Below are 27179 nucleotides of genomic sequence, written 5' to 3'. Positions count from 1 at the left end.
AAATGTATGTAAAACTTTGGAATATAGAAGAACTGATGTGAAGGGTGTCTCAATACAATCTGAAGATGGCAAGAGGAATTTCAGAGCCTTCGTTTCAGATCTCTGGGCAGAGTCCACTTTGGGGTGCAGAAATGTGATGTCTTCTTCGTGAATCCTTGGAGGCGACAATGGCTTTTTCCTGGCAGAAGAAATGCTCCTGAACACCATTGTACGTTGTTAGTGTAAAAATACCTCTGTGGAGGGTGTAAAGTTCCACTCTTCTTTGCTATCCGTGCAGAAGTTTGCACTGGTTTCCAGTATTGCTTTCAGAGAGTAACCTAGTTCTGGGTTTTTGTCAATAGTTTGTGTGATTTTTCTACACTTGAAGATGTAAGAATTTGGTTGGAAATCTGTAACCTGGTCTTTGCATGTTCTACATCATGATAGGATGGCTAAGTCTAGGTAGTTACTGCAAACAGGAAGGTCTTAGAAATGTTGATTTGGGGCATCTACATCAGACTCAGGAACAGGGGTAATTTGACCCTGGGAAGAGTTTTGAGGGCTAACTGTACAAAACTTCAAGGGCATGGGCAAAATCCTGACCCTGGAGAGGATTAAGGTGACCCAACTTTTACTCCTGTACATTTTTTTTTTTTTGCTTATAATTCACTCTCCTTTCTCCAACACTAATTTAAACAATGTATGCTTTTGCCAATAGTTATTTATGAATTTCCTTCATAACTCTTAACAAATTGACTCCTTCATTCATTCATTTAGTATTTTCCTCAGTGTGCACTTCTTGTTCCACAAGTGGCAGACCCTAGTCTAGGTGCTGGAGACTCACACTGTGATCTCTTTTCCTCTAGACAATCAGTGTGTGGATAGTTCCTCTCAGTTAGCCTGCTTACTCAGGTCTCCACGGCTTGTCTAGGAATTCTTCAGGATTTGGGCAACTGGGGCTGTGTTCAGCTTGTTTAGCCCATGAACTAAGGGGCCCACCATTGAAAAACAACTAGACATTTTCTTTAGCAAATGTGTGTTTTCCCTTCCTCCCTCCCTTCCTTCCTTCCTTCCTTCCTTCTTTCCTTCTTTTCTTCTTCTGCCTCCTCCTCTTCTTTTTCTTCTCGTATAAACTAGAGGTCAGTCTATAGTATCACTCCTCAGGTGCTATTCACCTCTTATTTTAAAGCAGGGTTTCTCATTGGCCTGAAACTCTCCAAGTAGGCTGGGGGTGGGGATGGCCAGTGAACTCCAAAGCTTCATCTGTCTCCACCTCCCCAGCACTGGGATCAGAATGTTTTTGTTTTTGTTTTTTTTAGAACTCGTGCTAGAATGTGCTGTTCTCCATGAACTGGGCTCTAGCACACTAATTAACAAAGGGCTGCTTTTCAGAACTGGTAAATGCTGTCCATTGATTTGTACTTTTACACTTGTTATTGATATTGCTGACAAGGTTTGATGATTTTTAGGGATGTAAACAACCAATATGAAAAGGGTCACCTAAATACAGCTTCTATTGTCACTCTGTAGATTAAACTTTCTCTATTGCCTCTGTACCACATGCTCTACAGGTGCTCTTTTCTCAAAGCGTGTGAAAGTGAGTTTGGCATTGGTCTTTTTTTTTTTTTTTTATAATGGGAGGATTAAATTAAGGTGATATCTATTCAGATTTCTTCCTCATATGTTGCACCTGCTCAAGAAATATAGCTTTGAGGAGTTACCCAAGAAGCGCATAAATAACTTTGATGCTGTCACTGAACAATGCTGTGTTGGTGAACTGAATTTCAGTTGACCCCTTACAATAAGGGAAATCCAGGTTGGGTTACATTTTTATAAATAAAACAATGTTTGCTTTGCACCCCTGATAATTTTCTCATATTTTTTGAGTCTGTCAAATAACCAGAGGCTTGTTGTTTCTTACAACATAGGTGTTTGCAGAGGAACTGATCAAACTATCATTATTAATGGTCTCATTGTGGAGGCATTGCTGATGCTTTTGTGTATTTGATGCTATCAAATAAGTTTGAAAACAAAGGCATCCAGGAACAAAACAGCTTCTAAGCACAATGGGATGCTGATTCTCTTGGCTGAGCCACCCCTGTGCTGGGGAGAACTGCTGCCCTGGTTCTGTAGGTTACAACCCTTCTGGTAAGGGGTCTTCTAGAGGACTCACCACAGAAGCCTTCAAAGGTAACCATGACAACAGACAATCACTGTTAATGAGATTTTTTTTTTTCTAACAAGGGACCCAACAGGCCTTTTGAAAACAGGGATAAGGAAGGCTAATTATAGTCGCAGGCAGAAGCTAACAGCAAATGAGAGCAGATTCTACCCTTTGTTTTGGTGGGAATCCAGAGGAGGAGGGGACCCTAGGTGGGAGACATGCTCTCTTCTCTACATCTGTATTTATAGCATCAGTCTCAGTGTCATGAGGCCAAAGCATCAGTTTTCTTTCTCACAAATGTCTTATGCTGTCTCTTTCTTGGGCTAAGCATCGAAGAGACTAGAACATTTTGTCAAAGAGGCCAAGGCTGAATTACTTCCAACAGGGAAAAAATGAATTTCACAGTCCACATCCTGCTTCAATAGGAAAAAAGGGTATCTCGTTCAATTTGAATATTAAACTGACAGTATTTATTTTATTATAAATATATTCCCCAAATGCAAGGGCCTACTGATGTTAAAACTAATTTGTTGCTTTTTGAGGTTTTAGCACAAAACTGTGTATAGGGAACAAAATGCAGTTCTTACTCTTTAAACAGCTAGCCTTGGGTCAGAGGTCTCTGAACTTGACCGCCACGGTTCCTTTGGATTGACGCTAGGTAGATGGTGGTGTTTCTAAGAAGCTTCTGGCATTGACTTCCCATCCTTTCCAGGTCTTCTTTAGCTGCACCCCATTCCATGTCCCATGGACTAGGCATACACCCTCGGGTGACTAGGCAAGTGTGCTTCAATGTGGGTAGTGCTGGAGTCAGCACCGCCAGCCTGGGTGGTGAGGAAATGTGAACTCTGAAATTGTGGAAGCTAGTCAGAGTGGTGTGTTCATTCAGCCCTCCTGAGTCAGGGGCGGTGTGGAGGTCTGGACCAGGAGAAACAGCTCAAGGGAGTTTTGGGGGGGGCACTTAAAAGTCACAGTCCTGCTTTTATTTTGCCCTTTCCCCCATCTTTTCTCTCTTCTTTTCATTCTCCTCTTCCCCCAAGGATGTGAATCCTGCACTTGGTCTCTCACCCGAGCACCATGTTGATTTGGAGGGCTCACGGAGCTTATAAGGTTAAGCTGTGAAGCCCTCCCCGCAAAACCAGGTTTTTCCCAAGTGCTCCTGGGATGGGCTGGGACAGAGTATAGTCTCAGCCTGGTTTTCTTGTTTTAAACTCCATGGCCTTACATAAGGAGCCAGGCTTTTGGAAATTGAACACAAAGCCAAAAGAACCTTGACATTTGTGTAGCATTATAAAGCATATAAGCAACTTTCAAAATACCATTTCACTGAGGGATTGTTATAACTACAAAGAGTCTAAATGGCATGCCAGAGGGCCCCCCCCTCTCCTGAGTGACAGAGCTAGATTTTAATATTAAGGCCAATATATTTCTCCCTCTGCAGGGAAGAAATCTGAGGTCACAAAGGCGTGTACAGGGTGGAAGAGAGACAAAGGGAGTCTGAAGCTCAGGGCTAGGTCAGCTAGGTAACAGACAAGGCATCCTAGCAGTTTCACTAGCGCAAAAAAAGTCATCTGTGAGTCCTGAGTACCTGGTTAGCTCACACAGAGTAGGTGGCAATGACAGTCACAAAAACGCTTCCTTTAGACTTCTTTGCTTGGCTTGGGAGCAATAACCCCTGACCTAGAGGAATAATCAATGGGTCACCTAGATCCTTTGTTCAGTTGTTTTTTTTTCTTTCTTTTTCTTTAAAAGTGCAGAGTGCAGAGTCCCATGTATAATTCTGGAGAACAACATCTTGGTGGGGTTGTTGAAAGAACTTGGAATAGAAGCAGAACAGGCAAGGGGCAGGCCAGAGCCAACCTGAGCAGTATGTTCCGAAGAGGAAGGCTTCAGACATCTTAGAGGAGAGTCACAGAGTCTAAGGTGAGCCCATGCCACTGTCTCTATGCAAAGCAGAACTCAGCAAAATGGATGCAAACACTCACAAGTCATTTTTGGGCAGATGGCCAAGGGTTGCTTTTTTTTCTAGGGACCTCCAAAGTCTGTCTCGTCTACAAAGGCTACTTTGATTCTATCTCCTTCCAGGAAGTATCAAGTTAAAAACCAGATAGCAGGTTGGGGAAATTTGTGTGAGTTAATATTTGTCGGGGATGGGGAGGCGGTGGGGGGCGGGCGGCGGCAGCGGCAGAGAAATCCGTATCTAAGGGCAGGTGGGGCTCGGTGGCCGGGCGTGGCCAGGACTCAGGTTGCAGATGTCCTGATCCTCCTAGGGTGGGTCACATGTTCTGTGACTGCTTCCTCTTTCTTCACCTGCTGGCCATGGGGAAATCCCCCACGGGGAGCTATAAGAAGCCCTGGGGCTCTGGGGAGAAGCCAACATCTTAGCTAAGAAGGCAAGATGAGTTGCAGCCTTATTTCCCTTCTGGCATCTTTGCTCTACCTTACCTCTTACCTTACCTCTTCCTCCAGGGCTTTGGAGACTCTGAGCCCTGTCTCTTCCCTAGACTTGACCACAGCTTCAGCACCACCCCAGGCTACAACTACCAGGTTTCCTCTGGGAGCAGAAGGCAGTGCTGTGTCTCAGGTGAGGGAGTTGCTGAGTCTTGGTGAGACATATTCAATTCCTTTCTGATCGCTTTTTTTATTTTTTGGGGAAGGGGGCACCTGAATACAATTTCATGGATGACTAGACATGGGCACTTTAAAGGATTTATGACTCTTTCTGTTCACTGTAGATGCCTGGGAAATGAATTAAAGCCTGGGTGACATAATTAAATTGTTAGCAGGAGAGAAAGCATCCCAGTTTTCTAGGTAATGTATTCGGGGGGTTGGGGGGGGAGGGGGAAGGTGTGTTCTCAACCCAGGCTGACCTGTAGGACCAGTGGTGAGGAGACTCTTAAAAATTCAGATGCTGTGGTTCTACCCTGCATGGGTGTTTACAACTCAGGCATTTAAGAAGTCCACTTAATTATATTGTGTTGTCTGGGATGAGAGATTTAGGAAAGGGATACCACTCCTGAAAAGTTTATCCAACTAATTTGCTGCCCAGAAGGAGGCTTGTGGGGGTAAATAATACACTCTGAGGGAATGAGAGTCGCCATGTGACAGCGGGAGCCCTCTCAGCTCCTCTGCACCTACTTTATAAGGAAGATGGGAAATGGGTCCTGAGGGCATGGAATAGTCAGTAAATGGCTTTCTGCACTAGCGTGAGGACCCATGTCTGTCTCTAACACCCACGTAAAAAGCCAGGCAAGGCAGCACACATCTGCAAAGCCATCCCTGGTTGGAGGAGGCAGAGTCAGGAGGATCTCTGGGGCTTGCTTTCCAACCATTCTAGCTAATTGATGAGCTCCATATTCAGCGATAGAGCTTATCTCTGGCAAAATAAATGCCAAGTAGTAGAGAAAGAAATACACTATCTCTCCACACACAAGCATGTGCACACGCTCACACATCCATATGTAGACACAAACACACACACACACACACACACACACACACACACACACACAGAGAGAGAGAGGGGGGGGCACATGGATTATAAGAAGAAGAATTACTAGTCTTAGGAAAATGCCATTACATGTGGAAATTTCCCGAGGGAATGCTAACTCTTTTCAATTTTTTTTCCAATATGGAATTGCTAGGCCTATTTCCAGGGTCAGCAACTACAGCAGTGAAATGAGCCAGCAAAAGGTTCCATGTTCTCGGGGACAAGCCTGGAGAGACTCCTGGTATAGGATGTACAGATTGCCTAATTCTTTGGGGGGAATGGGAACTCTTTGGCTTTCCTTTGGGGAAAAAAATAGAAAGAGGCGCGGAGGAGCTGCAGGATGTGGGACGGGATGTGTGCCCACATCCCCTCTGGGCCTTCCTGCAGGAGTTCTACTATGCAGACCCGCCCAGGCTAGGCTTCAGGATGACTTGTGCTCAAGGGCTTTGTACTCCATTAATGTCTCTCCTTCAGAATTACTAGGTGTTTCCTTTTGAGATCCTCTAGCCAGCCACTTTCATGAACTTGTCTGAGTGGAAGGATGGATAGAAAAAAAGGGCAGGAGAGGCCTTTGTTTGTGTGTCTGCATTAGCATCATTAAAATCTGTGTAGTCAATGAAAATGTGATCAACAAATGGCTTGCATGGGGCCTAGAGGGCAGCATCATCATGTTCACTACATGCCTAATGGGTGCCAAGACTAGGTTAATACATAAAATTGTGCCTTATTTAAATCCCAAGAGTTGGGTAAAGGTAATGGTCCCATTTCAGAGATGTTAAGTCTGAGGCTTACTATGGTGAGGCCATTGGCTTAAAATCACCACACTGGAAAGGTCCATCTCCCCAGATCTATCTGCTCATGCTAGGCTAGTTGTTTTATTCAGATGTTAACGCATGTCAAAGGAGCCTGTTGTGAAAGCCATCTCGTTGTATGCAGCTTTCATATGTCCAGGGTGCAGATGAAAATTGCCTTGAAAAGCAGATTCAGCTCAGAGAATCACAGTAATATACTGGCTAGAAATCTTATCTCAGGGCACTAAACAATTCCTGGGGACAATTAGAATGAGCTATGCTTTTTTTTTTTTTTTAGTAAAACGTGGTTAACAATAATGATTTATTATAAAGCTTCACTACCAATCAAAACCCAGCATTTCGATGTGACATCATCTGCCTTAATAATAGAAAATAAGATACCAGTGAGGGAACAGAGGAATTCAAAGTGCTCACTGTCTGGCAAGAAGACAAATATTTAAGAGTAGATAAGAAGTAGTAGTTAGGTTATACTTAGAAGCTTCAGTTTCCTTCCTCGTTCACTTATCTGCCTGTGGTGGGTGAGTCCGTATCACAATTCCAGCCTCTTTAGAGTGGACCAGGTGTCAATTCCACTATAAACCTAATTTTCCAGGGCTGGCTTTCAGCTTGATGAGCTCATTGGAAAGTAGTGGTAAGCCTTTTTATAACTGTCATTGAGCAAGTTCCAAACGTATCATTTTCTGTACTTCGGAAACGCCGAGTACCATTATTTTATGTCATGAATCTTTGTGGGCACTTAGATTTGGCTGCTAATTAGAGCCAATTGTGGCCTTAAATCACAAATGTGAGTCGCACCGTCTGCTGGAGGGTTCAGAGCACTGTGTGTGCCTCCAAAGAAGCGGCCATGTCCTCTCAAAGATGCCAGGAAGGCTCCTCTTAGCCACTGGCAGAGTGGGAACCACAGTGGTCTGTGTGCTTCTGTCATCAGGGTGTGAAGCTGTTGGGAAAAAGTCCCTAGGGCATTCAGAATGAAAGTGGGCCTGATTGGACCAGAATTGGTCCTAATCAGCTTTTAATGACAGAATGTAGCGTATTGTAGACCTTAGTCAATGTTAACTGAACATATACCAAGCGAGAGCTTAACAGTGTAGTCACTATTGTGGGTCACACAGGGTTCTACTTGCCCTCCACAAGGGGATTGCACATCCCTTCGAAGGCCAAGTGGACGAGCACTTGCCTTTGCGTCCCATTCCCCACAATTCACTCATGTAGTTTAAGCATTCACTGCAGAGACTCATCACCATTAGCTTCATTGTCTTTGAATTCCAGGAGCAGAAATATCTCTAATGGGAGACACTGATCAAACTTATGGACCGTTTTGATGTCAGCTGAGCACGCTGGGCTGATGATAAGCAGGATGGAGTCCACAGGACAGGGACAGAGACGTTCAATAGAAGCCAGTGAAATGGCTGTCAGCAAGGCTTATAATTATTTGCTTGTCTTTCAGGTGAACTTCAGGACTAAAAGTTGTTAGCTGGTAGTTCCTAGTTGATTGTCTAGAGACTGCTTGATGATCCCTGCTGTTTCCAGAGCTGACAGAGCTTCTCAGAGAACTCCAGGACTGGTCCAACCTGTCTTGTGAAACTAATTAACCTCCCCTTGTCAATGCAATGCAAGATTTCTTTCCTTGCTAGGTGGTTATTATAATAAGGAATCTCTTCAAAGCCCGTGAAAGACTTGGCATACCTGTGCTAGAGTCTTTCTGCCTTTATGCAGACTAATAGATCTGAGGCGGAAAGAATCCAACCACTCTGACAAATTCCTGGTGTATATTGTCCAGTCCTATGCGTTCTTTGCAAAGACCCAGCCCCGCCCCACTCTCCCCCCCCCCCTTGCTCCCATGTGCAGCATAAACCCACTTGCTCCTATGCTTTACTTCCTGATCCCTGTGATGGAGGGATCTGATTTGGACAGGAGGGGTCAATGTCAAGACTTTTCCTGGAATGGAGGGCTGGGAAGATAACACAGCTGGTAAAGGGACTTGCTTGAGCTTGGTCCTCAGAACCCCAAATTTAAAAACCAGGCATGGTAGTGTGGGGTTGTTGTCCAGTGCTGGGAGGAGGGTTGAAGAGGATCCCTGGGGCTCGCTGACCAGCAGCTTGGCCTGCTTGGTGAGTCCCAGGCCAATGAGAGACTGTCTCAATTAGACAAAAGGCAAATGTTGCCTACAGAAGGACATGGGGTTGTGCTCTGCCTTCCACATGCAGATTCTCTCTCTCTCTCTCTCTCTCTCTCTCTCTCTCTCTCTCTCTCTCTCTCTCTCTCTCTCTCTCTCCATTCTTATCATCTTAGAGAGAAGCTTGAGCTCATTAAACCCAGCACAGTCACCATCTTTTGCAAGAGCCTTAATTGGCCAGAGGTCACCATGGGCTCAATCTCGATCACAGGAGCATCTAGCCCAAGTTTGCTCAGGGGCCATAGAGATCAGTAGAGGCAGCTTGTGCGTGGAGCAGATGCACTCAGCTGCAGTCAGCTGGTGTGAACTCTGAGGCACGGAGAGAATCTCTCTAGACTCTGAAACTGCTCTTTCCTCTTTAGTTTCATAAAGACTCCCTTCAGGCTGATGCTCAGAGGAGAGAGTTTGGGGCTGGCCTTCCGATGAGGTCATTACAAGGCACAGCCAGTTGGCTGACAAGATTCACTCTGCAAGGCGAGAGTAATAATGAAAAATGTTAATTGTGCCAGGATCCCCTTGGGGTAGTTCAAAGGGGACAAAAGAAAAACAGAATCCTTCAAACCTGTCGTTTTAAAATATGCAGTGGCATCGGAGTGTGAGCCTGAATATCTTAAAGAAACTTCAAATATTTTAAAATGACTTTTTTGTTGCAAGTAGTAAGCTAGAGAGCTTGTATTTGAGAAATTTGTGAAGAATCTACAAACTCATATGCTACTCAATTTTTGAGCAAATAGATGGCTTGTTTCCATTTGGAAAAATGTGAATTGTATAATTTCCCAGCTGAAGAGAGGATCTGAATTCTCACTGGGTATCTTTACCATGGCCCACAAACCTTCACTCTTTTTTTATTATAATTGGGAGAAACTGGACTGGGATTGGAGTAAAAGTGTGTGTGTGTGCTCACGTGTGTGAAAACTAGTAGAAAGAATGAGAAAAGACAGCACTCAATCACCGGCCACATTCTGGAGACTGAGCTCACACAACCTCCTTAACTCTAGTGGACGGCCCACCAATCAGAGAATTTTATAGAGGAGGGAATAGCCTTGGGCTTGTCATATCTGGCAAATGGAAGAACGGATGTTCAAACTTAGTAGTCTCTCAAACACAGTACTCTTGTCCCCTCCTTATTTTTTTTCTGTGCACAGAGACAGCAGTGGGTTCTTTAGGACCCCTCAAACATGCAGAATCTTCTTTTCAGTACAAACTGCTGACAGTGGCTTAACCAATGGGTGGAGATGGCGCTTGGCTTCTCTACGTGATGTTGTTGATTGATGCGTTGGATTCTATGTGTTTGCCTTCAGTCAGTCTTTCAACAAGCCAACTCCTGTCACTCTGTTGCCTAAAATGTTCACTTCCCAGCTTATTACCAATGTACCAATGTTTGCCTTTTATTATTGACAGTCATTTTCCAATTTCACTGGCTCTGTGGACAGCCATGGGACCTGCCAGTGTTCTGTTTCCCTGCCGGACACCAGCTTTCCTGCTGACAGAGTGGAGCGCTTAGAGTTCACAGCTTACATCCTTTCTCAGAAATTTGAGAAAGAATTTTCTAAGGTAAGTGTTTTCTTTTCAAGCTATGTCTTGACTTATAGTAGATCTCTGAGCTCCTCACACCAGAGGGCAAGAACCCAGGAAAAGGCTGAGATCAAAGCTTAGCCGGACTGTTCCTCACACAGTGGAAAAGACTGGTCGGTCCTGCAACCTTGTTTTGTGGATTCTTCTCTTTGACTGTCTTTCAAGCTTTGATTTGTTTTCTCTCCCCACTTCTATATCCCCTTCAGATCTATCCTATCTTTCCTTCTCTGTCATATTTTCTTCGATTCCTATTTCATTATTGTTTCCTATTCACTGTGCCTTGCTTCTTCCTCTGGGTCATTCTTCCCAATCTTTCTCCCCTTTCTTTCCTGAGTCTTTTTATCGTTGTGCTCTTGTTGGCATTCTCTCACCTTTAGATGACCCTTTCTTCCTCCTCCTTCTCCTCTTCCTCCTTTCTTTTCTCCTTCAAATCTTCTCCTTTCCATTCTCAATTTTCCTGCCTGTCTTTCTTCCTTCTCTCTTTTCCTATTCCCCCTTTACTGATGCATGCATTTAAATCTGTATAAATCCATTCCCCTCCTTCTTTCTTCTCCCCTCCATCTTGGTGACAATTTTTGAAGTCACAACAGGAATATTTCATTCCATGTGTTTCCCAACAGATCAAAATTGAAGGTTTCTTTAGGAATTTAAATGGAGATTTATACATCTCTCAGCCTTAGGGAAAAGCCTGGCTAGAACCTTCTGGTTTCTGCTCTGTGTGGCCAGAGGAATTTATTCCAAAGGATTTGCCTTTCTCTTAGCCTGCTGGACCAATGTGACATGCCTTCCAGTTTCGACCCCTTCCAGCCTTTTAGCCAAGCTACAAATCAATTAGAAAGGCTCCTATTTTATGCCCAGGTGAAGTCCAGGATAGAATATAATCACATTATGCATTATTTAATACAACCCCATTAATTTACAAGGAGTTCTGGCTTTACTGCAGCCTTCCAAATAAGTTTTCCTGCGCAATTTAAGTGTAGCCGCCTCAACATCCAATATAGTTATCCTTTAAGACAAAAAATTATGGCGAGCTTGAGATCCCGCTTTCAACCTGAATTGGTAGATAAATATTCTAAGTTAAAGTGAGTGTCCAGGAAAATGTGTTTGACTACTTACTCCAGGAACCTAGCTTCCTAAGAAATAAAATGTCCTTGAATTAATCAGCAGAAAAGGCACAGTACTAAATTATAAATTCCAACCATTAATATTCATAGCCTTATTCCAGCATAATCAAGTAGAGATAAGAAGTTATGCATAAAAACATAACAAGTAGAGGAAAATCCTAGGTAAAGATCTTTTTCAGTTGGAGTCATTTGCTTTGAAATAGTGGAAGTCACTGATTTGCATGTCATCTTTGCTGGCAGGAGTAGGAAGGGCAGTTTGAAACCCCAAGCTGCTCCAGGGAAAGTATGTGGCTTGCCAGGTTTATGAATGTGGGGCATTCAATTCCAATGGCATAAGCGGGCGTGGGGCAGGTGGCACCTGCTTTGCTAATAATTTGCTGAGAGAGGGGGCAGCATAGGTGAGAAAAATTTTCAGTTCTGAAAAGTGTCAATAGTTTGTCCCCTACCTCCCAACCCCCAGAACTTGAAATATAAGCCTAGCAAAGGAGTTGGCCATCAGCTGAGGTTTGCTGGTTGATTTGCTGTGATAGATGACACCAGTGACAACGGTAACAACCTTTATTTGTGTTGTCCAACTGCTTCTAGTATTCCTGTCCTCCCAAGTAAGCCTGTAATGGAGACGGGCTGGTCTTTTCACTCTACTTCCATGTTAATGACAGAAAACCCAAGGTTCATACAGGCATGGGCTCTTCCCTGAGGTCGTTCCTCTCTTGTCTGCTAGAGTCAGGTCAGGGATTTGAGTCTTCAGAATCAAGTCAGATCTTCCCGCCCTGCCCTGGCTGTTATTATTCTTCCGAGAAGACCCAAGATATGCAGTAGGTCAGCTACGCCTTCAAATCCCGAGTTATCTCTTTAGCTGAGGACGTCTGGATTTCTAGGTGAATTATTATAGCTGTCCCCAAGCTGTCTTAGAAATCACTATTTATCTAGGGACCTGGGAGGATGCCCATTCCGAGCAAGTGAGAGGCTTGAGACTGCCTACCATTAATTCATTATCTGTCAGTACACAGGGAAGTCAGGAAGCTGCCTCTGCAGAAAATGCCCAAAGCCTTTTTAGAATTTTCTGTTGCTTATGACATGTCCTGTGTGACCATACTTGGGAAGGAGATGACACAAAAGGCAGGTCCGTTTTTGTTGTTGTTTTGTTTTCTTTTCTTTTCCTAGAGGTTGCTGGTCCTTGGGGTAAGTCGTTTAAAATGACACATTTGCTAATAGATGCTCATGCATGAGAACACTGAGACAGCCTGGGAGACATTTGAACAACCCATAAACAAACAACATTGATTGAGCAATGCTTTGTGCAGTGGAATAAAAGTAAATTAAAAGGTCAGACTGAAAAGCATTGAAATCACCATTTATCTATTAATTTCTAAAATTCATAGAGCATCCATTAGCAAGACCCTTAGTGTACATAATCGCTAGTCTCTGCAATAATCTTGCAAGCTTGATGTCAACACCCTTGGTTTTGGAAGTAGAGTAAACTTAGAGAATTTAAGCCATTTGCCCACTGGGTACTGAAGTTAGACTTGAGCTCAGGCAGTTCTTGTACCAAATACTGAACATTTTGATGATATTTTCAGGGTCAATTAACCTAATTGCATTTGCTTTTAAGGATATGTTGAAAATAACAGTATGTTTCAAAGTCCATTTACTTATTTCAAGTAATCCGGCTATAGTTATGATCATGGGTTTTAAGGAGTCAACAGAACTATGAACCAGACTAATTATTTAGCTGAATAGCCAGCCACATTACCTCCTTATTTATGACAAGACCACGTTTATTGCAAGAAAGAACAGAAGCCACCCCAAAATAAACTCCAAACCCACCCCCACACCCTCCCCCACATAGTTAAGAGCATACCAAAGAAAATAAAGTGGAAACTGAATGTCAGCCTGGTGATTTGAAGGCAAGCATCGTGAGTGTTCTCAGGCTCACACTTTCTGTAGTGAGAAAATTGGGGCAAAGATGTTGCCACAGCTATGTGTCCTCACCAACTTAGACCCATTAGACACATACTACTGCTAGCACATTTTACAGCATCGCTGGCCTCTAAATGCCAGCAGCACATAATCAATCCCCAGTTGTGACAACCAAAATGTCTTTAGACATTCCTGAGCATCCTCTGGAGACAAATGCCCCACTTGGGTCTCCTCTCTCTCTCTCTCTCTCTCTCTCTCTCTCTCTCTCTCTCTCTCTCTCTCTCTCTCTCTCTTTAGAACAGCTCTTCTGAATCCAGGAGGGAGGAATGTGCTAAGGGTACTAACTGTCAGTGGTGTGGGGCTGGCCACTATGTACCTGGCCTGCTGTCACTGAGTCAAAACTACCCAGGACAAACCCTCAGGTTCTCAGGGCTGGCTGTGCCATCTCCATGCACAATATCTACACACCTGCACACTTCACATATGAAGCCTTCCTAGCCCATCTTCAAGTTTTCTCCAGCCCACTGTAAGTGTGCATACTTTCCTTTTTTTTTTTTCCTGGATCCCACCCAGCTTGCCTCCAAATGTCAGTGGAAAGGATTACCCTTCGAAGTCTCCTGCCAGATTTAGGGAGACCTTTTGTTTTATATCTGAACTTGAGGCAGGGACCAGCACAAAGTCTCACAGGTCACAAACTCTAGGCCATGCCTTGGTTTTCTGTGAGGACCGGGGGAAAACTGCCTTTTATTTAGCAGAGATGACAGTTGCATTGCTCATTTGTGCAGAATAGTAGCTGTAATGTGCCACCAAAGCGTTCCAGGAAAGCTGAGGCTGTTTCATTTGTTTCAAGAGCTGGCAAGGCCAAATGCCAACAAGCTCACTCATTTCTCAAACTTTCATTTCTGCAATGAATTGGTACATTATTATTATGTTTTCACCACAGGCAAGGTTTTATGACCATTTTTTAAAAAAGAGAAATTGAAACCTGAACACCTTATGTCTGTGTTTATTTTTTTGAGGAGGGGCTTATTATTTATATGCACCTCCTACACCTTTTAAAAAAAACCTGCATCCACCAAAATGTCACAATTCCTATCAGCCTCTGAGTAACGGGACATCTGACGGCAGTGAACTTCACTTGCCTGAGGTAATACAGTACTAGTACCAAGGGCTGCTATTCCAGTGTTCATTAGAATCCTCTTCTCCTGAGGCCCTGGCTCTGAAGGTCTGTGGCCCATCAGTCTATTCTAATTTGCATGGTGGGGTTAAGTGGAAGGGCTACAATGACAGGAGATGGGGCTGGTTTTGTCATTAGAAAGACCGCAGGTCAACATCTGTCTGAAGCCATCCAGACACCTGACATTAGTGCAGTTTAGGGAGACGTATTACTTATGTTCACATTTAAAAAAAAAAAAAGAAACTGAAAGCAGCACCTTTTTAATGAGCAGGTCTTTGAAAAGCCATGACATTTCTTTTAGAGATCACATACAAAAAAAAAAAGTGTCACCGACTGTTTATTGAAATATCCTTTTGGAGATTCCAATTATACACTCAAGCACCAAGGGAAATTTTGGAATTTTAACTTAATGATCAGACATTCAAATATATGCAACAAATGTGTAATTTAAAGGTCTGATTGCGATAATCAGTTCTTGGAGTGAATGTGAGCACACTTAATGAAATGTGCACTTTGCAGTTGTGCCCACACTCACATATTGCATAGTATGCTGGTTTATCATGTTTCTTTGTAGAAGGCAGAGGGGAATCTCGGCACACGATTCATCAGGAATGCATTGAGTCTAGTCAGTGTATTTCTCCCCTTCTGGAAAAGACCGAGACTTAGAGCAATGGCTCGAAACAAAAGGATGGTAGAGGTAGTTATTTGTCCCCAGGGAACATTTAATAATGCCAATAATGCCTCTAGACATCTTGGGTTGTCATCACTTGAGCAACTGAGTATTCTACAACACATGGTACTGCCCACTGTCCCCACCCCAAGAAAGAGACTTGCTTAACGTGTCAATAGTACTGAGAATGAGAAACTCTGATTTCAAGCAAATGAGCTGAGAAGAGAGATGACCCCAACCCGTTCAGTCGGCTGAGTTAACATCCTCAGACCTTCAAATTGAGATTAAAATATATGTACAGATTATTTTCGGGATAGGCAAGTGAAGCCAAAAGCCACAGTAATGTGCTACTTTTAGTTCACATATGAATTTAAAAAGGGGGGGGGAGGGGTGACTATATTTTGAGCCACTCCTTTGCAGTGATTGACAAAGGTCAGATAATCTTCAAGTATTTTGTAGCAGAGCAAGTCTATTTGGCATCGCTCTGTGAGTCGACAGAGGCTTTCTGCTCCTTCTCCAGGTGAAGGAATATGTGCAGCAAATCAGCATGTATGAGAAGACGATTCAGAACCTGACTGTCCGCATAGAGGTCATGGAGAAGGACAGCATTTCTTACACAGAACTGGACTTTGAGCTGATCAAGCTGGAAGTGAAGGAGATGCAAAAACTGGTCATCCAGCTGAAGAAGAACTTCGTTGGAAGCACAGACATTATTGACGTGCTGGAGGTGGAGGTAAGGAACGGCTGGCTCACTTCTGAGCATATCGGCGAGGCACTTGGGGGCTGGGAGTGGTGGCACACACCTTTAATCCCAGCACTTGGGAGGAAGAGGAAGAAACTCTGTGAGTTCCAGGCCAGCCTGGCCTGCAAAGAGAGTTCCGTGCTAGCCAGGGTTGTCACACAGAGAAACCCTGCCTCAAAAACAAACAAAAATAGTAACAAAAGAAAAGTACTGCATTTCATCCAGTGACTGAACAAGTGGTGTGACCTGGATGAATACTCTCTCTCCTGCACCCTGTCTCAGGACCGCGCAGTGCATCCATGTTCCACTTTGGATGAATGCTTATACTTATATAATAAGCTCAGTATATTGGGAACATGTTGACTGAGAAGCAGATGAACACTAAGATTTCTGCCCCAGAACTAAATGACATTTCCAGTTCTCTAGAAAGTGATGACATAAACCTAAATGACTTGTCTTTGGCTGTGTTTAGCTCAGTCATCTTCTCTGTCCTGGGTTTATCCTCATGAGACTAGAAACACAGTTTACCTGAGTGTAGATATCTCCCTTTTTTGAATGATCATCTATTTCTCTTAGACTTACTCTCCATATATGTAAACGTCTTGTGTATCAGGCCTAATGTAGATCTGTTTGGAGTTGTTTTATACAAGGTAATAGATAGGAATCAATTTTTAATCTTCCACATGCAGCTATCCAGTTAGACCAGCACACTTTGTTGAAGATGTTGTCTTTTCTTCAGTGTGCATTTTCTGCTTTTTTTTTTTTTTTTTTTTTTTTTTTGTAAAAAATCAGGTGTCCATTGGTGTGTGGAGTCATGTCTGGTCTTCAATTCTGTTACATTGATCAATGTGTCTGTTTTGTTGTCAACACCATACTGTTTTTTATTACTGTGGCTCTATAGTACAGCTTGAAATCTGGGATGGTGATTTGTCCAACCTAGCAATAAAACAACTCCCGATGACATATTGCTATACTCATAGATCAGTGCATCACTCAACACTCAGTGGAGAAGCTTCTTGAAATAGATAGTAATTAACATAGAGACTGACAGCTGGACAATGTGCAGAAATTGAAAGACTTTGGAGGATTCAGGTCTGAATGGGTTGTGTTTATCGCATCGCTGCCCTAGGTGCTCAGGGATCTATGCAGAGAGAGGAGGTGGAAAGATTACAAGAGCCAGAGGTGGTGAACAATTTTAAGAAAATAGCATTTCCCAGATTCATCAGAGCAGACACATAGCAAACTCACAGAGACTGACAGCATGCATAAAACCTGTGTAAGCTCAAGGAAGATAAGAATCTAAGTGTGAAGGAAGGGAAGGGAGCACAAAGTCCCACCCCTAGCCAAGGAGCTATTGGTAAATGACAGCTACTAAAAGAGGGAAAATTAGTTCTCTTTAATTGAATGACGCTGTGCACATCAACCACACACTCCAGAGCAACCCCATGCTCAGAAGCAGATTGCCAACACAAATTGGGCTCCATGTTCTTTAGTTGCCTTTTTCCTTTGTTTTTGTTCTTTAAGAGAGAGAAAGAGCACGGTGTTGAATGAGTGCGGGGGGGGGGGGGGGGGGAAGATTTTGCGAGGAGTTGTAGTGGGGAGAGGGAAAGAGTATGATAAAAATACATTGTGCAAAATTTGAAAAATAAGACCATTCAGGAATTAAGCAAAAAAAAGATTTCTTGTGAATATCTTTTAGCCAAGTCTTTAAAGATCTAGGCATAAGATTATCATATTAATGTTATGGTTGGGTAATTTACATCAACCAGCATTTACCAGCACAGTCATGACATGGGCTATAATTGAGAATTCTAGTTACATATTTTAGAATTTACATTTTTTTCTAGCTCTCACCATTCATTAGAAACTTAATTATAATACAACACGAATAAACACGAGTTTATAAGGGAAGGTTATTAGAAATGAACTTTAATGGACATTTGTGCATGCCTAGAGTGAGCCTGTGCTCTGTTATTAAAGCTGTTAAAATCTTTGCCACTTTCTTCTTGTCACACACATTGCCTGAGATGTGACAGGCGTTCAGTCTAAACCATAAAATGTATTCCTCCAAATGCAACCATTCAGAAGGATCTCTGGTGAATTCTGTAAGCAATGTTTCACTAAATGACAAACTCAGCCCCAGAACGTTTATGAAGGAAATTGCACAATAATATAAAGTCACTCTGAATTTTTATTTCCTTAGATAAGGAATATGACTCTCCTGGTAGAGAAGCTGGAGACACTAGACCAAAACAACGTCCTTAGCATTCGCCGGCAAATCTTGGCTCTGAAGACCAAGCTGAAAGAATGTGAGGCCTCTAAAAGTGAGCTTGTGCCTGCCACGCCCCCTCCTCCTGCTCCTGGTAAGCTTGCTCTTGTTTGTTTTTGCCACTCGCATGAGACACCATAATGAGCCTTGGTTTGGGATTGTCATGATGGACGAAGCGTGGCATTTTTGCAGTTCTATACTCCTTCACATTTTAAATCCTCCCATTTTCTACTAGTCCTATTATCAATAGTTTGGGGTTCACAGAGAAAGAGCACAGTGAGTTTTTCTAAACAAAACACACTAGTGACACATTTCTTTTGCATTGTCTTAGCAGGAAAACTGTCTAAAGGAGAGAAAAGGTACAGGACTGGGGATGGTAGTGGATCTAGGATCTTTATGTGGCATTGCCTTCTGGCAGATGGAAAGGGCTGGTTGGCTCATGTAGGCATAGGCTGGGTGTACGCTCTTGCTTTTCTGCCATTCCTTTCTCTTCTCCGCTCTTTCACACTCCTCCCCACTTTATCTTTCGTTCTTTCTGAAGTGCGTGCTGGGCACCTGCAGCATCCTGAGTCCTGGAACTCACTGAGAATTAAAGGGATGCTGGGCTCATGTGCTATGGGCATGCCTTGCTACCCATCCAGTAGGACAGGATACCATCTCATTCTCCCTTAAGTTAGCCATTAGACAGTGTGTGTGTGTGTGTGTGTGTGTGTGTGTGTGTGTGTGTGCGCGCGCGCGCGCGCATGTGTGTAGCAGGCAGGTACCTAAACTCATCCATGAATGGGAGCAGTGGAGTGGTAGCTTGCAGAGAATAGCTTTGGAATCCCTGACTTGGATTGGAATCAGCTCTGCGGCTGCAGGGGAAAGATCCTTCCTCTTATTTGTGAAGTGGGAGAATCACTGTCCTCACCTTATAGGGTTGCCATGGGAATTAATGAGACAGTGCTTGCGAAGCTCAGAGCTCTGTAATCAGCATCCATACACCGGCAATGGATATTATTAGTAATCATGATAATTGAAGTGAAAACCTGGCTGTGAGCGGAGATAGGACTGTGTCCTGGTGCACTGAAGTAGCTCCTTCCAGCAGCTCCCTGGGATCCTTCAGCCCCATCCCTCAGCATGACCACACCAAAGGAACGTCTCCCAGAGTCTTAAGCATCTCAGCCTGAATGGGAACCATCGCTTTTCATTAAACTGTGAAGCCTTTGTCGTATTTTTTACGAATTCCAATTGTCACCAGCCTTTTCCTTTGGACTGTATATTTCTGGATCTTGCCAATGTAACTGAATTTTTTTTTAAAAAGAGGGCTTCAGTTAGCTAGGACTATCATTATAAACCTCTTGGTCCTGATCAGGAGACATGTCCCTCCAGTTGCAGTCAACATCTGTTCTAACCTGACTTACAGAAGGCATTTAGGGTGAGGATCGTGGTCTGTCTTCAGAGACAAACCAAAGCTGTTTTGGTCTGGGGCCAGTGTTACGAGCATGTCAGAAGGAGCTGGTTCTGTTGGACCACGGCAGCTCTTTGAGGCAGGAGTCAAAGCTGTGCCACAACCTCTGATAATGATGAACATGTGGCCCCCAGCAAATGTTGCTCTTCCAATAGATTTTCCTGGCACAGGTTTCTATGCACCAATTGGAAATGATGGCATTTTAAAGCAGGGAGGCTTATTCAGGACCATCTCACTTAGTTCTCTGATATCTCAGTGGAGGGGCTTGAGTCTGAAGAATGCTACTTGTCTTGAAGGCACACCAACTCTCAGTCACCGAGTTTATGATGCAGTATTCCTTTGATCCCTGGTCCTCTCAGGACTCCCTGATATTCAGAGTGTAAGGAGTCAATCACCTAGGGGTGGCATTGGAGGAGAAAAATCTGTTGCTTAGTATTTAGGGAAGAAGGCAAGTGAGACTTTTGAGTTATTTTCCTTAGAAATATTTCCAGAAGCTTTCCTTAGGCCTTTATACTTAGACTTCTGCGAACTGTCTTGGCCCAGCTGTGTTGTCTAGGCAAACTGAACCCAGACTTCCACTCACTTTTTCACAACCTTGGCTGCACCTGGGTCCCTGCCAAACTACTTGGCCCTTCTCCAGCTTTGTTCATATTATATTTATGATGTTTATATTAAACTGACTTTTTGTCATGTTTTTAAATCAATTTCTTTCACTTGCTCTCCTTATGTTTGGATTGGTTGATAATGCAGAATTGGAAAATCCCCAGGCACCACAAAGTTGTGAGCCTGTGGAGACTTTAATTAAAGTTCCTCACTATTATGGGACTTTAAAATCTGGCCTGTCTGCTTTTTTTTTTCCTCACTGCAGAGTTGCACAGGGAGAGAGAGAGAGAGAGAGAGAGAGAGAGAGAGAGAGAGAGAGAGAGAGAGAGAGAGAGAGAGAGAGAGAGAGAGAGAGAGAGAGAGAGAGAGAGAGAGAGAGAGAGAGAGAGAGACTGTATGCAAGTCTCAGCTCTAAAATAATTCTACACTCTCTGGGCTCCACCCTTGCAGCTGCAGTTTGCTAACCTAGTGATCAACTTAGTCTATTTTGGTTTTAATAAAAAGCAATGTATTTTCTCTCTCTCTCTCTCTCTCTCTCTCTCTCTCTCTCTCTCTCTGCAAAACATCTTTTACAGAACTTTCTAACTTGAAATAATTGGTCTTCTATTTATGAACTGCACCCTCCCCCCCAAACAACTGACTTCAGTATATTTTTTTCTCTGAATTTAAATGGCACTAACAGATTTTTTTTTTAAAAAACCTGGTGATAATTCTCAGGGTCACTGCACTGCTTGGGGACATTAGGTTTTGTAGGTATAGAGAAGGTACCTACAGTAAATGACAGGTGATTGAATGAGACATAAAAGACACTAGGAGGGGACATGCTAAATTTCTAAGCCTTGGAGATGCACAGAATGTTGAGAGTCTATCCAATGATCCAGAATCAATTTATTATCAATTTTTTAAAAATTATAATCATTTTACTTGCCTAACTCTTTGGTCATTTTTGATTTTTTTGTGATCTAATGATTTTTTTAATTAAAAAATATATTTTATTAATTTATTCGTATTGCATCTCACTTGTTATTGGATTTTTTTTTGAGATAGGATTTTACTCTGTAGTTCAGTTTGGCCTGACATTCATGCCAAGCCTGTATCTGAGGGCTCTCTATTATTGGGCTTAAAAGTTTGAGCCACCACACGTGGGTTAATTGCCTAATTCTTACAAATTAATCATAGTTTCTCCTGTCTTAGCACACAGACAGCTTAGTTGACCAGCTGAGAATCTACATCGCCAGACCCACAATTCAGCCATCTCTGTAGACATACCATGTTTGGCTTTAAAAATCCACTCTATTACATTAAAAAAGTTTGCACAGCCACATTTCAAAGCTCACGGGAGTATGAGAATACCAGGGCGGGAGCTTATGGGGTGCGTGTTGAGGAGAGAACCTTTGCATAGAGATTCCTTGCTCCACACTCTGCAGAGTAAACACATCGGATGGGTAGCAGGGTGGATGCCAAGTGTTTCATCACCGACAGGAAGAGTTTAATGATTTGATTAGTCTTTTATTCCTTTATTCCCTTGTTGCTAGGCCCTCTTCTGTTTGCCAGGACTACCAAAAGGGGTGAATAAACACCTAAAGCCACCACCTAGGAAACAGCCATATAAACCAGAACTTGTACCATGATGTGATTATAATGACGGTGGCTACTACTGTTTGAGTTGCATTGCCAAGCCTTATCTCTATCTCTGCTCTTCCCAACAGTCCAGCAGGGTAGGCCTTGCTTATCTGGCTGAATGAAACTGAGTCTGAAACTGATAAGCAACTTGTCCCATGATATATAGTTACTAAAACCGTGGAGTCAGAGTTTAGACTGTGCCAGGCTGATGTGTGTCTATAGCTGCTTTAACAAATGGGTTCCTTGTGATTTCTGGAATGACAAGACAGTTCCCGTAAGGCACCTGCCTGTTTATTTCTTTAGTTATCTTTGCATCCTTGCTTGTAGAGTAGCTGGAAGGATGCTCTGGATCTTGACGCTTTGCTGCTTTGTTCTTTTCCACCAGGACATGCAAAATGGTTTGTTGGCCCTTGAGAGTTCTCGGATCACGGGCTGGAAATTTGATTGTTGCCAGAGGGTCCTGATGAAGTTGGGATGGGAAATAGCCAATAAAGAGAATGGAATATAATCTTAGACCTTTATCTGAAGGCAAGGCTAGGAAAGAGGTTATCAAATAAAGACGAGTAGGTGAAAGGTCCAAGTAAAAAGAGTACAGGAGGGGTACACTATGCTGAGCAGTGGGCACAAAGATGACTGTCAGTTTGGGCAGGTGCCTTGTGAGTTTGTTTCTGGCCACTGGGGAAGCCCACCACAGCCTTTCCTCTGACTTGTCACTACTGTAGCTACAGCCTCAGTACTGACAATAATATTTTCTCTTTTTCTGTCCCCTTTTCTGTCTTCCTTTTAACCATATCCAGAGCACTAAACATATCCAAAGGGAGTAGAAATAAAGGGAAAGTAGCCAAATGGATAAATGAGTATTTAGGAATGGCTGGGAGATAAAAAGAAATTGAAGTGTCATTAAATTTCAATATTTGTAACAGGCACAGTTTAAGTTTCTGGTCAACATAAGAAATGGTAAAACTTTATTATTGCCAGTAGGAATGCTATGAGTGCTATATTTAAAGTAGAATTATTGTCTTAATGATGGAACCATTGCTGTAATTTTAGCAGTATTAATCGTGTGTTTTGGTTCCTTCATATCTAAAGATTTCACATCCGAGACAGAACAGTCTCTCTTTAACTCCCTGGTAATGTGAGGATAAGTTATATGCATCATCAACTTTTCTGAAATATTGTGTTACTGTTGGCTTGGGATATGTTCTTTCCAGGAAAGTCAGGTTCAATGAAGCAAGCAACCCTTAAGTCTCCCAACCTGAAAGAAGAGAAGTGACTTTCATTTCCTCACAGTGAAATGTGGTTGCATAAATAAGCTCTCTGCTAGGTATTTTAACCAGAAATTCCAGTTTTAGCATGTGGAAACGGGAATGGTTTTTTGTTATCATTAAACTGAACACACTGCTAACTTTATTTTAATAATTCATGCATTGTTTCATAAACAAAGGCAAACAAGCATTCATCTGAGAGATCACTTTTAGGGGAAGAAATAATAATTTATAATTTTATTTATTATTTCTTTAGCAGAGAGCAGTCTCTTGGCTGAACACACGTTGCTTTTTTATTTATGAAATGGTGCATGCATTATTAAAATAAACCTGTGACTGTATTCGGCTTAACGATATGCAAAATTATTTGAGGTTGGGTACAGTGTGGTTTTATTTCTCTACCTGTTATATGGTTGGATGGCTTTCCCACCAACTGTGGATTTATGAGAGCATTTAAAGAGCACGTATTTAATTCTGGGACTGAAAAGTCCCAGCAGATTGGAAAAATAAAAGCAAGATTTCGAGTAATGGTTTCACCTCCCAGAAGTCCTTGAGTAAGGAGTGGGGAGAGCAGCGAGGCATTTAGCAAGGAGGGGAGCTGGTCTTCCCCTCCTGGATGCAGGCAGTCACTTGGTTCCCTTACTTCTGAGTGCTAACCTCAGGCTGCTCTGTGGGCTTTGCTTTTGACTCCAAATCACACCTGTGCTCCTCAGGGTTCCTTGATTACTTCCAGGCATTCAGAATCAGATATAGTGTTCCTTTTCTGCCCCTTCTCTTCCCTCCCTCCCTCCCTCCCTCCCTCCCTCCCTCCCTCCCTCCCTCTTTTCCTTCCTTCCTACCTACTTTCCTTCCTTCCTGCCTTCCATCCTTTCCCCCCTCTATATTCTGAGCAGTAAACAAAGAGAAAAGACCTCAAACGTACCTGAAGGTTTTTTTGTATTTTTGTTTTTGTTTTTGGTTACCCAATAAAGCATCTTATTATTTAAACAATTTTAAAAGATTTAAAAAAAAAAATGAGTATTTGTTATAACACCAGAAAAAAATGTATCCAGTTCTCTGGATAGATGTCATAAAAATGCTGGAGGAATTTTATTTCATGTTTTAAAACATATAGCTCACAAACCCAGTTGGTTGGAGGGCATTTCAGAGGATATTCAACCAAAGGGCCAGTTGCCCAGGCCGAGTCATTTACGCAAGGGTTTTATGGAATGAAGATTCAATAGATCAGTGCATCTGGCCCGACTCGATTGTTCACAGTTTGACAGTGACTGTGTCAGGATGGGAAGAGTCACATGTTTGCTTGCCATTCTGTGGTGCAGTAGCATATGGATCATGAAGAGTCCACGAAGACGGACTCATCTCGAAGTTCTGAGGCAAGCTGGTCACCAAGTGATTTATGCCATGGGCTATGTTCTGGGCACCGAGTATGCAAGTTCATGGTTAATGCCTTTAGTTTCTCAAGGCTGCCATCCTACTGCTATAGGACTATCTGTCTGGATCTATCAAAGGCTGAATTTCAAAAAGCTTCCTATTTGGAGTTAGCTTAGAGTAGCATTGGTGCCTGCTGAGGATATACACCTGGGGTCCCAGAGATGGCAGGGAGACTACCCCCCCCATTATCTTCCACTGATCACTGTTCTCCCCAGGGCTGACCCTGGGGTAGCCCCTTTGGCTTTGTGAGGAAAGGATATGTTTCTAGAATGATATTACTTTCTTGATGTTGCTACACGAAATTAAGATAACTGCAAAATGCTTTCTGGGAAAAGAAAATATGTAAAATATCTTTCCCCTTTCTTCCAGGCACCTCAAACTTTAAAATATGGCTTTATGTAGTTACATGACAGCCATTTTCCGTTTGAAAGCCCACTGATGAAAACATGAGGCAGTTCTCTAGATGTGGGCGTGGGCTCACGCTGAAATGGAAAGAAAGCGGCGGTGGGGTGGGGGAGGGGGGGCTCTTTTCCTCTGGAGCCACCATTGTGATTGAACCATGATGCGGAAAAAGTTTGAGGATTGATGTTGGCTCTTAGGATAGTAAATTCTTTAATCATCTATTTTCTCTAACAACGTCTTTCCCCCCTTCTTTTGTAGGAAGCTGCAGTCACGGCGGTGTGGTGAACATCGGTGCTCCCTCTGTGGTTCAGCTCAACTGGCTGGGATTTGGTTATAAATATGGCGCCTGGGGTCGGGATTATTCTCCTCAGGAACCAAACCGAACCCTGTACTGGGTGGCACCTTTGAATTCAGATGCGAGGGCTCTAGAAGTTTACAGACTTTATAACTCACTGGATAATTTGCTAATCTATTCACATTTTCGAGACAATCGGATTCGCTATGGCCAAGGGGGCGGTACAGTGGCATTCAACAACAACCTGTATGTGAATTGGTACAACGGGGGGAACATTGCCAAAATTAACCTGACTACCAACGAAGTTACTGTGACTCGACCCCTTCCTATGGCTGCCTATAATAACCGCTTCTCATATGCTAATGTGAATTGGCAAGACATTGACTTTGCTGTGGATGAGCAAGGATTATGGGTAATTTATGCAACTGAGGCCAGCACTGGTAACATAGTGATTAGTAAACTCAATGATACCTCTCTCGAGGTGATACGCACTTGGCTTACCAAGCAGTACAAACCATCTGTTTCTAATGCCTTCATGGTGTGTGGAGTTCTCTATGCTACTCGCACTCTGAACACCAAAACAGAAGAGATTTTTTACTACTATGATACAAACACAGGGAGGGAAGGCAATCTAGCCATCGCAATGAGGAAGATGCAGGAAAGAATTCAGAGCATTAATTATCACCCCTTTGACCAAAAACTTTATGTCTACAATGATGGTTATCTTCTGAATTATGATCTTGTCTTTTTACAGGAGCCTAGACAGCCTGTCCTAGTCTAAGGTGAAGAAGAAATAAAAAGTTTGTTGGAAATGGCCTTCTCCACATATTTAGACATCTGCAGTGAAGTCCAGAAGCTTCTTTCTCTAGAAGTGATGTTATTTGAGATAGCTCTGTCACAATAGATGCTTAGGCTATTTGTCCCAATTTGATTCTGTTTGGGAACCTTCATCCTCTTTGGATGGATTTAACAATTGAAATAAGGTCCTTCCGGGTAAAGTTCCCAGAGGCTGGGGATAGTATGGATCCAATGAAGTCTCTAGTGAGGTGAAGTCTAGAAGTTAAGGAACTTAAGGGGAACTCAGTATGAATTCTGGGGATTCTTTGTCTAGGAAAATTAGCACTGTGACCAATCACCCACCATGTAGCCCGTTGTCTTGTTCATGGTGGAGAGGACGCTGGGGCTTAGTTAGGTAGATCAGCATCAGAAAGTGAAGTAAAGATCAAATATCTGACTTTGTTTCCCTCGCTGTCTCCTGGAACCTGCTCTGTGCCTGCCAAATAGGTAAATTTGGCATCTCAAATGATATCTGTCAGACATTTTGAGTTTTCTGGAGAACGGACCTTTTGTACATTAAGCTATACACTGAAAATCAATTCTGGAGGGGTTTTCAAATGATATACTTGGCTTTTCTGTTCTCTCATTCTTCACCTACATAACACAGAACCCTTTGCCTCATAACTTAGTTTCCAAGGCACCCATGAGATTAGAAGCAGACTTAGCAACCAGTTGCCTTTCTCTACTGCATATATGTTTTTCTTCAACATTAAATAGTTTTCTATGGGACAGATATAAACTACAATAACTAACTGTCTCTTGCTTTATCATGCAGTTTTGGTTTCTGTAACTACAAGACTGTTAAAAAAAATCTGCTGATAGTGAATAATGGTAACCTTTCTAGTTACATAATCTTGGAGTAATTTGTACCAGTTGCTTTGTGTGATTTCTCTCTTTAAGCCTGGAATTTATAAAATGTGAATTATTTTTTCCAGAAAGAGATACAGAAAGGCTCTTTGAAGTATCTGGTTAATCAGCACAGTGTTGCAGAGCATGGCAGGCTTTGGGTAGCTCCAGCACACTGTCTTGGCTATTTTCCATTGATGTTCAAATTCTAATCTTGAAATGCTGTACCCATGAAAAATGTAAAAAAAAAACCCTAAAACTGAAAATAATAAATAAATAAAGGATTAACAAGCGCACTGAACTAAGGACTTTTGTTTTATTTATAGTTTTTA

At 42.7% G+C, this 27179-nt stretch overlaps 1 protein-coding gene across 1 annotated transcript; it reads left to right on the top strand.

Moving 5' to 3' along the window:
• Positions 1-4388: 4388 nt before the first annotated feature.
• OLFM4 (olfactomedin 4) lies at positions 4389-27135 on the top strand. The gene is made up of 5 exons (XM_084767437.1): positions 4389-4724; positions 10020-10172; positions 15605-15817; positions 18030-18189; positions 25128-27135. Exons 1-5 carry the CDS (start codon positions 4539-4541, stop codon positions 25943-25945), a joined length of 1530 nt encoding a protein of 509 aa, XP_084623563.1. The 5' UTR covers positions 4389-4538; the 3' UTR covers positions 25946-27135.
• The last annotated feature ends 44 nt before the right edge of the window (positions 27136-27179 follow it).

Source organism: Acomys minous (genome assembly GCF_964271855.1).
Source record: "Acomys minous genome assembly, chromosome: 18".
NCBI lineage: Eukaryota > Metazoa > Chordata > Mammalia > Rodentia > Muridae > Acomys > Acomys minous.
This window is presented reverse-complemented; position numbering and strand designations above follow the sequence as displayed.

Coding starts and splice junctions, on each gene's coding strand:
- OLFM4 (XM_084767437.1), top strand. CDS start 4,539: ATGAGTTGCAGCCTTATTTCCCTTCTGGCATCTTTGCTCTACCTTACC. Junction 4,725..10,019: donor AAGGCAGTGCTGTGTCTCAG/GTGAGGGAGTTG, acceptor TATTATTGACAG/TCATTTTCCAATTTCACTGG. Junction 18,190..25,127: donor GCCCCCTCCTCCTGCTCCTG/GTAAGCTTGCTC, acceptor CTTCTTTTGTAG/GAAGCTGCAGTCACGGCGGT.